The sequence below is a fragment of the Chenopodium album genome, chromosome 24 (genome assembly GCF_948465745.1).
Source record: "Chenopodium album chromosome 24, dcCheAlbu1.1, whole genome shotgun sequence".
Taxonomy (NCBI): Eukaryota; Viridiplantae; Streptophyta; class Magnoliopsida; order Caryophyllales; family Amaranthaceae; genus Chenopodium; species Chenopodium album.
The window spans coordinates 561156-574436 of record NC_137857.1 but is presented as its reverse complement, the minus strand read 5'-3'; the positions used below and the strand labels follow the sequence as shown (position 1 = coordinate 574436).

The 13281-nt window shown below is 35.7% G+C and overlaps 1 protein-coding gene across 1 annotated transcript; it reads right to left on the bottom strand.

Moving 5' to 3' along the window:
* Positions 1 to 842: 842 nt before the first annotated feature.
* Positions 843 to 12219, bottom strand: LOC145612002 (replication protein A 32 kDa subunit A-like). The gene is made up of 10 exons (XM_081667385.1): positions 11912 to 12219; positions 11661 to 11771; positions 11463 to 11560; positions 11323 to 11364; positions 10754 to 10831; positions 3053 to 3131; positions 2885 to 2971; positions 2729 to 2802; positions 1275 to 1343; positions 843 to 1164 (listed from the first exon to the last, which is right to left on the bottom strand). Exons 1-10 carry the CDS (start codon positions 12011 to 12013, stop codon positions 1080 to 1082), a joined length of 825 nt encoding a protein of 274 aa, XP_081523511.1. The 5' UTR covers positions 12014 to 12219; the 3' UTR covers positions 843 to 1079.
* Between the last annotated feature and the right edge of the window lie 1062 nt (positions 12220 to 13281).

Below are 13281 nucleotides of genomic sequence, written 5' to 3'. Positions count from 1 at the left end.
AGCTTTATGAAACTGGCTTCTCCTGGTCCAACAAAGAGAAGGCAGAAAAGAAAGAAAGGCGAAGAATTAAGGGCAAATTGACAAATGCATGTGGGCTGCTAAATAATGAAGGTTGATCCCATGCATATAACACCCAATATACTGGTCTATTGCAGCGGTGGCATGCTGTATTGCACGTGACGCCCACAATTTCATTCATATCACAATTTCACAATATTATCACACGTATTACCTCTTTTATTTGCCATTACCCGTCAACTCTTTCTTTCACACCATTATTTGGACCATTCAACCTTAACCTCCTACCTAATAAGTTGAGTAAAATCTGGTATGTCTTACAACTCTCTTATACTAATGACTCCATACAACGGTCTATCATCAACATAGATTATTAATTCAATGTAACGGATTATTTAATTATAACCTAGTTTGTGAATGGTGATACATGTCTGTATTAGACGGAGAACGTAAATTGATCACTTTTTAAAGAAAAAAAAAATACACAAAAAATTAGGATAATTTTTTCTTAAACTTAGACATATCGAAATTGTTATTGGATATAGAGTAATAATATTATGTTACAAGAATGATGATACATTCCACCTCTGCTACTACATGAACGGAGAGTTAGTTTTTGCTGGACTCTTGATACATTAATGGAAAACTATTACACAGCTTACAAAGTATGTTAAAAGAGATTTTTAGAACATTATAATCTTGCTATTACAGTAATGCATGGTTTCATTCACACTTAAAGTAGTGCCCTATTAAGAAATACATAAACATCATGAACAAGTATCAAGCATCAACATTCAGAAACACACTTGCAGACATACCAACCGTTAGGGAAAAATATGTATGTAAAAATACAGAACTAGCAGTATTTATCATCATACCGAAAGCTCAACTATAAACACACTTTTTCCCATATCTCATTTTTACAACTTGCTAACCTTGAACTAAAATAGGTAAGAAAGTTCTCTCTGATCAACAACAAAAATTTACAGGGCGATAAAAAAGGAGAAAACCGAACCCTTCAGACTATTTGAACCCCATTCCAGTGTGAGCATACAGGGATATCAAGCATTTCCAGTTGATTTGTAGTGTTCATCATCAACAGTTGAGTAGACAAAACCTTCAACCTCGAGAGCCTTTATTGATCCCCTGTCAGTTGCCCATTTGTATATGTTAGAAATTTTACAGGGGATGGCAAATCACATTTTCTGTACATAGCAAAGAACAAACATATAGGTAAAAGAAAAAAAGCACAATACATGATCTTATCAAGTGGAAGATTTAGTCGCTGCATGAGCTCTTTAACATGCACCCCTTTTTCCTGTGCCCTGAAACCAGAAAATTATCAATGGATCAGCCACAGACAAGTCAAATACAAACATGTATATTGACAAGGCAGGTTAAAACCTACTGGCTGCCAATATTCTATCACACAGAATTCTGTAAACGACATTTCATCAGAAAAAATAGTAAAGAAGCACAAATTAGATAACATGATGTAACTTAGACTCTACTGCACATTTCAGCTACAAAATTCAGTGGCAGTAGCAACATCCTGAAGCTCAGATAACATGATGTATGCCAAATTATAAATTACCAAGCAAGCACTAATTGGAGCACGAATTCTCTAAATACACATGTAAACTTAGACTCCACTGCGCTTTCAAGAAGAAATAACAACCTTAAAAGTCAATTTTGGTATCACATCCAAGATTCCTCTATAATTGTCAACAAACCACACTGTGGAAGAACATGACATTACTTCGATGATCAAGGCAATATTTCTTCTGAACATCTTCTCCAGACATTAAATATAATCTTACGAGGATAGCTTTACAAGGCAAGCTAAGCATTAAAAATACTTCTCATAGTGTTCTGTTCCTTCTGTAACGATTAATATAAAGACAACGTAATCTTTTTGCAGCCATCCTGCACCCATAAAGCTAAAACTTACAGATTGGGATGTCCAAACCACCTTGACAGCAGTGTTAAAAACCTAATTCAGGCAAAAGCATGATTGCTAAAATATGCTTTGCTAGTGTAATCGTTTAAGTGTTGCTGAAAACAAACAAAATAGTATTTCAGCAGTGTATGAATGGCTGTATGCATTGCAAATGGAGAAGCAAGAGTCCACTCAGAGACAAATTTTCAGCAGCGGCTATAGAAAGTTACATAGATGCATTTCTATTCCAAATTATGTATATTCCTTAGCTTGCTTGTCATGTAGTCACTAATGTGTTTGGTTTATGTGCTATACATATTGCTTATTGGTGTGTTCATGGATATGTAAGCAATACCAGATTACCAGTAGAACATGATGTTAAGCTTGGGAGAACATCCTCCCTAGAAAGCCAGTCTCCCAAGCTTTTAACACTAATTAACTGGAACGCTTATGAATACTTTTGAGTTTTGACTGCGTAAGGCTACTGTCAATTCCCTTTGTCTAGAATGTCCATTAAAAGACTATTAGTACATAAAACAATATTGGTATGTACTTATTTCATTTACTCCATTTGCTTGCTTTTTAAATCTTAGTCAGGCCATTCTGCCCCTTTCATTCACACTTAGATACGGTTTTACACATCTAACACAGACAGAATAAAAGGGTGAAAAGCAGCATATAATAGAACAGCAAAGGTGAAGTAGGCAATAGATGACATTATGACACTATGGAAGGATAAAGAAAAGGTAGCTAAATTCAAGTTGAACTCACAGGCAAGCAGGTTGCTGCAGATACTCCATCACCATTTGGTCAACATCCTTAAATTCAGAAAACTGTCCAGGAAACTGTAGCATGGCAAATAGAAGAAATTTAGCAGTAATCAAAAATATCACAAAGATCAGACTATCCAGTGACACTGAAATATACTTGATTCTGCTGGGTACCCTGGTATCCTCTCATGGGAGTACCATTGACCGAAGACATCATTTGAGCATCAGCAGGAGCACCAGTTGCCTGCAATGAGAGCATAGAAATGAGCAAAAATACAAGTGTACTCATACAACCTTAGAAACAATGTACATATTACATCATTACCTGTAATTTGGTACTGTACGTGTGAACATACATGCACTCTAGGTAGTGATAAGTAAGTTCATTGAAGTCAGTAACAGGTCTGCAATTACAGAAACACCACAGTTCAATCAAGGATTCAGACTTCAGAAAGCATGAGGAGATCAGATAGCAATCATAAAACCCTTAATGAAAGATGAGAAAATTGTTATGTACAAATAGAAGTCTTCAAACCTGGTGCTTGAATCTTGCCATGCACCTTTTAACATCAGGAATCAATGGCACAATCCACCCACCCACTCCTAAGTCCTAACCCAGTAAAAAAAAAAGGCACCAAATAAAGAGGTACTAACAGATTAAACAAAGCAAAATGCACATTAAAAATAATACATAATTTTTTTTGAAAGGCTCCTAACAAAAGCAGCAAAGCAGGGTTGTGAGGCAATTTAGAGCACAAGAGCAGCAGAAAAGGCTACAGCTCAAATGAGAAGACATACATACAATCTGTTCTTCAACATATGAAAACAAAGCCCCAAAGTTGGCAATTGTTCAAATTAATTAGACAAAATTAAGGCTAGAAGTCAAGTGACGGTAAAATAAAGTATAAAATGCTATGGGGCCTATGTAATTCCTTGCCTCTTCTTTATCTCTTTCCAGCCTTTTTAACTATAACACTAATTAAATAGGACAGAAGTTAAAGTCAGCTCGGCCCAAAATTTCATTCCTACTCCTTGACTGAAATAAATCTATGTTTTGCCAGATAAACCCTTGATCTGAAGAACTACACAGGATTTAGAAATGACTTAATATCAAATACAGTATTTCAAGCCATCATGTAATGGACTGAAATTACTCGATATAATAACAGTACAACGAAGGAGAAAACTCAGAAATTTGATTAAATTTCTTACAAACGATAGTAGTAGGTTGGGCCTACAAAGCTCCAATAGTGACTTTAGGTCACAACTCTCCTAGGGAATCACTCCAAAATTCTGCCTACCTATTTCCTTCCCTTTCCTCTCTATTTATACTAAGGACTATTAACCCTAATAAACTAATATAACTAAAATACCTATATTACCCCTCCAAGCTAGTCTATTACACATCAATTATAAATTTGTTTTTCTTTTCATTCTTGAGGCCTATGATTGTTTACATGATATAAAATATGATACTTACATTACAATCATGAATAGTTTGTTCAAATATATAAATCAACATAACACATCACACATCATATCAATCAACACACATGTGAATAGTAATAATGAATAGTCACTATTCATGTTTGTAATGTGTTCATTTCCATTACTATTGTCAAATCACATCACTATTATGGTTACATCACATCACATCACTATTTTACCCATATTACATAACTTATATAGCATAATTATACTTTTATGACATCACTAATGTCAAGTCACGTCATATTATGACATCACATTATAAAAAATTACTTTCATAATATGAAAGTCATTATAGTCACATACTCACATCACTTCATATATACTTTGATGACATCATTATAGTCAAGTCACATCACATTATTACACTTAAATGACATTGCTATATTTCATGAATTTTCAAAATACAGTCAAAACTCATACTTGATATTTATAGACATTTTATTGGTGTCTTATGGTTTCAAACCTCCTTACATGACCCAATGAGTCATCCAACATATTCAGTTCATTTTTTGAAAAAATGTCAAAAATTGACCCGAAATAGTGTATTATAGCCTTCAATTTTGGACAATTATTCACTTATTTTGACCCGAAAATACAAATTGCCAAGATGCTTACCATGAACCCTAATACACCCCAGGAGTCTATTTGGGTGAGTTTAACCATCCAATATTCCTTTAAACGGTCAATTTACCCATTCGCAACTTACACTGATTTCGTGAACTCAAGCTTACCATGGACAATTATGACAACATATAATGGTAATATATGATTCCAATTAGCATTATATGACCCTGAGATATATCCCCTAAGGTCTCAAGACTTTTCGCCACCGGAACCCGTAACCTCTAAAATTCCTCAAAAGCGTAAGATAATAGCCTTCAAATTGGAATTTAATAACCTTTATTCACCTGGAAATAAAAATTCCCGAGATACCTTACAGGGGTCAAATTGGGTGGGTGAAACCATCCAATTTGCCTTAAAACGGTCAATTTACCGATTCGCAACTTGCACCGATTTCGTGAACTCAAGCCTACCACGGACATTGATGACAACATATGGTCCTATATGCTTCCAAACGACATTATATGACCCTAAGATGTATCCCCTAGAGTCTCAACATTTTTTGTCACCGGACCGCGTAATCAAAAAGCGTGGATAACAACCTTCAATTTTGATTTTTTTTGGGCCGAAAATCAAAATTGCCGAGATGATTACCATGGACACTAGAACCCTTTAAGAGTCCATTTGGGTAGATAAAACCATCCAATGTCCCTTTAAACAGTCAATTTACCCAATTACAACTTGCACTGATTTGATAAAATCAAGCTACACCATTAACATTTATAACAACATATAATGGTCATATATAGTTTCAAACGTCATTCTATGACCTCGAGATGTATCTCCTAACATCTCAAGACTTTCCGATACCAGGTCCCGAAACATCTAAAATTCCTCAAAAAAAACGTGGATGATAGCCTTCAATTTTGACAATTTTTTACTTTTTTTTTGGGCCGGAAATAAAAATTGCCGAGATGATGACCATGGACACTAATACCCTCCGGGAGTCCATTTGGGTGGATATAACGTCCAATAAGCCTTTAAACAATCAATTTCCCCGATTACAACTTGCACTGATTTGATTAAATCAAGCTACAGCATAGACATTTACAACATATGATGGTTAATATGGTTTCAAACGTCATTATATGACCCCAAGATGTATCCCCTAGCATCTCAAGACTTTCCGATACTGGGTCCTGAAATCTCCAAAATTTCTCAAAAAACGTGGATAATAGCCTTCAATTTTGACAATTTTTCGTTTTTTTGGGCCGGAAATAAAAATCACCGAGATGATTACCATGGACACTAGAACCCTTCGTGAGTCCATTAAGGTGGATAAAACCGTCCAATATGCCTTTAAACAGTCATTTTACCCGATTACAACTTGCACTGATTTGATTAAATCAAGCTACACCATGGACATTTATAACAACATATAATGGTTAATATGGTTTCAAACGTCATTATATGACCCCGGGATGATTCCCCTAGCATCTCAAGACTTTCCGATACTGGGTCCTGAAACCTCCAAAATTCCTCATAAAAACGTGGATAATAGCATACTAATTTGACAATTCTTGACTTTTTTTGGGCCGGAAATAAAAATTGCCGAGATGATTACCATGGAAACTAATAACCCCTCCGGGAGTCCATTTGGGTGAATAAAACCGTCCAATATGCCTTTAAACAGTTAATATACCCGATTACAACTTGCACTGATTTGATAAAATCAAGCTACACCACAGACATTTGTAACAACATAAAATGGACATACATGGTTCCAAACATCATTATATGACCCCAAGATGTATCTCCTAGCATCTCAAGACTTTCCGGCATCGGGTCCAAAAACCTTCAAAATACCTTAAAAAACATGAATCATAGCCTTCAATTTTGACAATTTTTTACTTTTTAAGGCCGGAAATAAAAATTGCCCAGATAATTACCATGGACACTAATACCCTCTAGGAGTCCATTTGGGTGGATAAAACCTTCCAATATACCTTTAAACAGTCAATCTATCCGATTAAAACTTGCACTAATTTGAAAAAATCAAGCTACACCAAAGACATTTATAACATATAATGGTCATATATGGTTCCAAACGTCATTATGACCTCGAAATATATCCCCTGGCATCTCAAGACTTTCCGATACCGGGTCCCGAAACCTACAAAATTTTCACAAAAAACGTGGATAATAGCCTTCAATTTTGACAATTTTCGACTTTTTTGGGCCGGAAATAAAAATTGCCAAGATAATTGCCATGGACGCTAATATCCTCCGGAAGTCCATTTGGGTGGATTAAACCGTCCAATATGCCTTTAGACAGTCAATTTACTCGATTACAACTTGCATTAATTTGATATAATCAAGCTACACCATAGACATTTATAACATATAATGGACATACATGGTTCCAAACGTCATTATATGACGCCGAGATGTATCCCCTACCATCTCAATACCTTCCGATACCGGGTCCCAAAACCTCCAAAATTCCTCAAAAAACGTGGATAATAGCCTTCAATTTCAACAATTTTTTACTTTTTTGGTCCGGAAATAAAAATTGCCGAGATGATTACCATGGACACTAATACCCTTCGGAAGTCCATTAGAGTGGATAAAACTGTCCAATATATCTTTAAACAGTCAATTTACCCGATTACAACTTGCACTGATTTGATAAAATCAAGTTACACTACGGACATTTATAACATATAATGGTCATATATGGTTCCAAACGTCATTATATGACCCCGAAATGTATTCCTTAGCATCTCAAAACTTTCCAATACCGGGTCACGAAACCTCTAAAATTCCTTAAACAACGTGGATAATAGCCTTTAATTTTGACAAATTTTTTCTTTGTTTGTGGCCGGAAATGAATTGCCGAGATCATTACCATGGACACTAATACCCTCCGGGAGTCCAATTGGGTGGGTGGAACCATCCAATTTGCCTTAAAACGATCAATATACCCGTTTTTGTACACGACTCTTGCATTGGCTATAAGCTTTTACGGGGCCTGTACGTAGCCGAATAATGGTCATATATGGGTCGAAACAATATTATATAACTTCGTGATGCATCTCGTAGTGTTTCGTGAAATTCCGACACCGGGTCCCAACACTTCCTAAATCGCTCCGATTTCGTGTATAATAGCCTTCATATTTGGCTTCCGTGTATCATTTTTTCAACCGCCCAGATTATGCATCCAAGTGCTTCTATGGGTTTCCAAAGGGCCTTGAGAGTCGTAAATAGTGCCGGAACCATCTAATTCATCCTTAATCATTATGCCTTAAGGGCCTTGGGAGTCGTAAATAGTGCCGGGAACTCAGTATGCCTTGTCCTTGGGTGCACATGTCACACAACCCCTTGTAATATCCAACATACCAACACTTGGGCTTTATGACTTGTCTTAATCCCGTACTTAGCATTTTTTAGCATATGAGATGCATCACTAACCTCGTTTCCAAAATATAGAGATTGTTTGGGAACAGGGTGGGGAGAGGGACGAATCGAAGCGACATTGGGCTGAATCTTAGTGGATCGTGGCAGCAAGACCACTCTACCACTTACAATACCCCGTCGCGTATTTAAGTTGTCTGCAAAGTATTCCGCCCGCCGCTCGGTAGAAATTGTACTTCAAGGCCGCTTTCACGGCGCATCCACCGCACGAGCTTAGCCTATAACACGAGGCCTTAGGGGCCGAAACCCCTACTGTAGGACGACATCGGGAGGCGGGCGCATGCGTCGCTTCCGGATTGTGACTTGGAGGCGTTCAATCATAATCCAGCACACAGTAACTTCGTGCCACTGGCTTTTCAACCATGCGCGATGACCAATTGTGTGAATCAACGGTTCCTCTCGTACTAGGTTGAATGACCATTGCGACACTGTCATGAGTAGGGTAAAAGTAACGTGTCTCACGACGGTCTAAACCCAGATCACGTTCACGTTCCCTATTGGTGGGTGAACAATCCAACACTTAATGAATTATGCTTCACAATGATAGGAAGAGCCGACATCGAAGGATAAAAAAAAGCAACGTAGCTATGAACGCTTGGCTGCCACAAGAGAAATGTATAATTTGCAGAAATGTTCTGCAAATTCGTCTTTTATCTTCCAAAAATGATCTTCCTACACATCCACCTTTCAAAATTTTATTTTTGTCACATTTCTCTTCCAAAAATGATCTTCCTAAAGAGCCCAAAATATCTGTCCATAAAAATTGGCTGATTGTGGTCAAACTTTATTCTAAATGCTCCTTTCCAATCTAGTTGAACAAAAACATCTAGGTAAACCACTGCTAAGCAATTCTCTCCCACCTTGTTTCTCAATAGTGAAATCAAAATCACTCCCTAAATATACCATATACTTCATCCCAAGTATATTTAGGGAAGCTCTAAAAACATTTAATTCTAAACATACGAATTTGCTGCAAAGTGTGAAGTTAGTATCCCTTAGCACTGAAAATAATTAGGCTGAATCCATTTATGTAAGAATTCTACAAAAAGAGAGAGAGAGAGAGAGAGAGAGAGAGAGAGAGAGAGAGAAGCTAAACTAAATTATCATTGAATTAAGATGCTTAAACACAGAAAGATGAGACATGGGCAATGGGGGAGTACAGTTAAGGACGGACTTGTATTTATTTTATTAATTTTCAAATACATTTTAGTTCCATATTGTAAATGTTCATATTTTCAAGTGTATCAGAAAGTCTAGCAGCAGGAAAGGGGCCCAATAAATAATATAGGATTACAGGAGGTATACAGCATGGAGGCAAAGACTTAATCCAGAAAACAAACAACATCAAATACCATCTTCATCAAGCATCACTTATACCTCCGGATGTTCACTAAGCCACCCTAAATTTGAAAACTCTCCAGCCCTGTAACCTTTCGAGATGATATAACTGATCCAAGAGAATCCATCTCTAGATACTATGACTATGAAGATATGAGATCCTCAGTGCAGCAATGAATCATTGAATCCACTTGTACTATACAGAGTATATTGTAAGAGCAGAAAAAAAGGCAGCACACTAGTACCGCTGCACAGTAACCAGTAAGTCTATACATGAACCAATTTCAACCAATAGCTGTATTTTTCCAGCGTTCCAAAATAAAAGTGTACATGCCTCGCTAAAAGCTTCAAAGAATTAAACAGCATAGATATCCAAAATAGAATTTGATCACTTCCAAACCTAAAACTATATCCAAAACATCTCATAACTAGTCCAAATGTTACTTCCAAGTAAGATCAATGCTACAAGCACCTGATTCCAAATTTCTTAAGGAAATCAGTCAAAAAGGCGAACACCTTCATTTCCACATATATGAGGTTAGCATTAATAGCCTAAATACTTAACATGTCAAGATAATTGACACAAGAGACAAGATTCATTAAGTCTCACCCTTCCATCAAACGATGAATAAATCTCTTTCAACCAAGACTAGAAGGAAAACTAACATACACAAGATCTCATGAGCGAAATTCAATTTTCAGCATTTACAACTTCATCTGTCTGTTAACAGTCCCCAAGATGACTCATGATTCACCACAAAATAACATATATACATCACTGAGAAACCGTGGGGTTCCACTAGAAACCTGACCAATATACTCCCTCCTCCATCATTTTATCTTTTCATCTATCTCTATTCCTCTATATCAACCTATACTACTACCCCACAAGATACTAGGGTCCTCTCTCAAACTATCACAAAAATGAGCAGAAATTGGAACTGCAAGTCAAAGACATGTCTTGAAAAATATAGACATCGATGCATTGTTTATGGAAGACAAAAGTAATCATACAAATATAAGAAATATCAAGCTAACTAAAACCAAAATGACAAAAAATTAAGCATACAGTATTCCAGTTTACAGGTTCTTTGCAGACAAGTTCCAGATTTTATTTTATTTTTAATGAAAAAAGAAACTGAAAGAATTTATACAAGCATACCTGACAGAAAAAGCCATCAATTGCTTTTTACCTTGAAACCCTTTCAAATTTGCATAAATACGTACATACATGCCATCCCTGTTATCAAAAAGAAAAAGGTGACTTCAACAACCTATTGTGTTACACACTTACACCAACCAATGTCATTATCACATTATTAGAAAGAAAACATCAATCAGGAAGCTAAATCCAAAACCATTTTCCAAATTTAAATATTCCCACAAAGTTGGCGACACTATACAATCATACCTCCAAAGAGAATGGTTTCAGCTTCCATAACACTTTGAAAACATAACAGCATAAGGGAGCATGTAATTGTTTTGACTATCACAATAACTTTCACACGTATGCAGCATATATCAATATATGCATAACTCGAATGCATATTCAGGACACCCAAATTAGAAAAAATGTTTCATGTTTCATGACATGAGACGGAGGGAGTGCAACGAAAATTACAAGCAGTCAAGAAGTATCTGAATGTCTATCGAAAAAACACATATGACCTCTCATAATGTAGTCCTAACGCAAAAATAATGCAGCAAGATATAAAAGTTCAAGTAACTCACGTAATCTTTTCCATTTCCTTCGTGTCGTAAGATTCATTCACCCTGTAAAGCCACAGAAACAAATCCATAAAACTAACATTTTATTGTTATACATATCAAAACTCACAAAGCATATGAATCAAAAGTTTTCAAAACCTCACCATCTGTGAACATTAATCCTTCCAGTTCCATCATCCAGGGCAAAACCGACGTCAGTAACCCTTTCGGTCTTGTTAAACACCAGCCCAATTAGCGTCACCTAAAACAACAAATTGTCCCATCATACCACTCATTATTGAGTTCAAAATTGCAACAATATCACCAAAAATTCAAAAACTTTGACAAAAAGAACAACATACATTGTTAACATCCACACCATCCACAACAAAATTGTTAATGTCATTTGAAGCTAAAAGCGCTTCGTTTATCTGCTTCACCGTCAACGGAACTAATGCCTGAGCATCACGAGTCTGTAACAAACATCAATTGATTCAAACAAAAACCCTAATTAGTCAAAAAAATCCCAATTTTACATCAATCAACATCTTAAATACAAAAATTAGCATAAAATTGAATTCATTAAAATCAAAAAATGAAAGAGAAAGAGTACTTTGGAAGTAGTATAAGATGGGTCGGCGGACTGAGTAGCTTGAGAAGGCATGAAACCGCCGCCGCCAAATACGGCGTTGCCGTCGAATTGGCCGTAAGACATTATTGTTGTGATCGGAGAAATTGAATTCTGGAAATGATTCAAGAATTGAAAACCCTAGAAAAATTGATTTGATCAATTGGAGGAGAGAGAAAATGAGAGGTTTTTGCAACTGTATGTGTGAGTGAGCAAGAGTGATATTAGCATTTCCCGCCTTCTTTGAAGAGGGAAGTTTTGGGCTTGCCCAACACTACAAAACCCTTCAACTCGTGTTATGCAAGTTTTGTAAAAGGAACCATGTACTTCCTCTTGTTTCTTTTTCTTTGTAACATTTTGACTTTGATATTATTACGAGTATTCCTAAAATTCAGTTTATTCACTTTGATCGATTTAGGGTCTGTTCTGATGTACCGAACTGAGCTGAACTAAACTGAACTGAACTGATTAAAGCAGGACTGAGCTGAAATGAATTGTTTATGAGAGAAGGAAATTAGGAGCTGAACTCAACTGATTGGAGCTTAACTGAACTGAAATTAAGCTGAAGAGAACAGGTCTATACTGTAATGTATACTTAAGAATAAAATATAGTCATATAGAGTTTTGTTAGATTTGTATACATTTATATTTTCATACGGAGTAATATACGAAGTATAATTTTTATCATTTTTACTTATTAATAACTAAATATGTTTGTGGTTGAAATTTTGCATTGATAAGCGTGAAACAAGAAGTGTTGCATATAAAAAAAAAAATTGAGGAAGTACATGCTCTTATACCGAGCAAAACATGACCCAATGGTAAGGGTTGAGTCTTTCAACCTTGAATTTGAGGGTTCAATCCTCACTAAGGATACTTTAAGGTTGGGATTTCTCTTACCCTTCCCCCCTACTCTCAAAGTCTCTATGCCATAAAGTTAATTAGGTTGCTGTAATTTGTAAGAAATTTCAGTCTTATAGAGTAGTTCATCTTACTTAACAGGATTCAACACTTGAATTTTGTAGACAATGCCTTTGCTAACTTGTACTTTGAGCACGATATTTGACCTTAAAGGCTTCAATTTCTTGATTGCAATAGATTATAGTGTTAAAGAAAACGAAAAAAATAAAATACAATTGTTTTATATGAACACATAGATGTTTAATTTAAATGATACTTTATATAAACATAAAAGATAATAGTGTACGTATTAGTGTGTATATAAAACAAGCAGTATTAACATAAAAAGAATATATAAATCAACATGATACTATCATTCTAAATAAACATACATGATTTTAAGGAGAATATATATACTAAATTAATAATAGTAAGAAAAGAATATGTAAATCAAC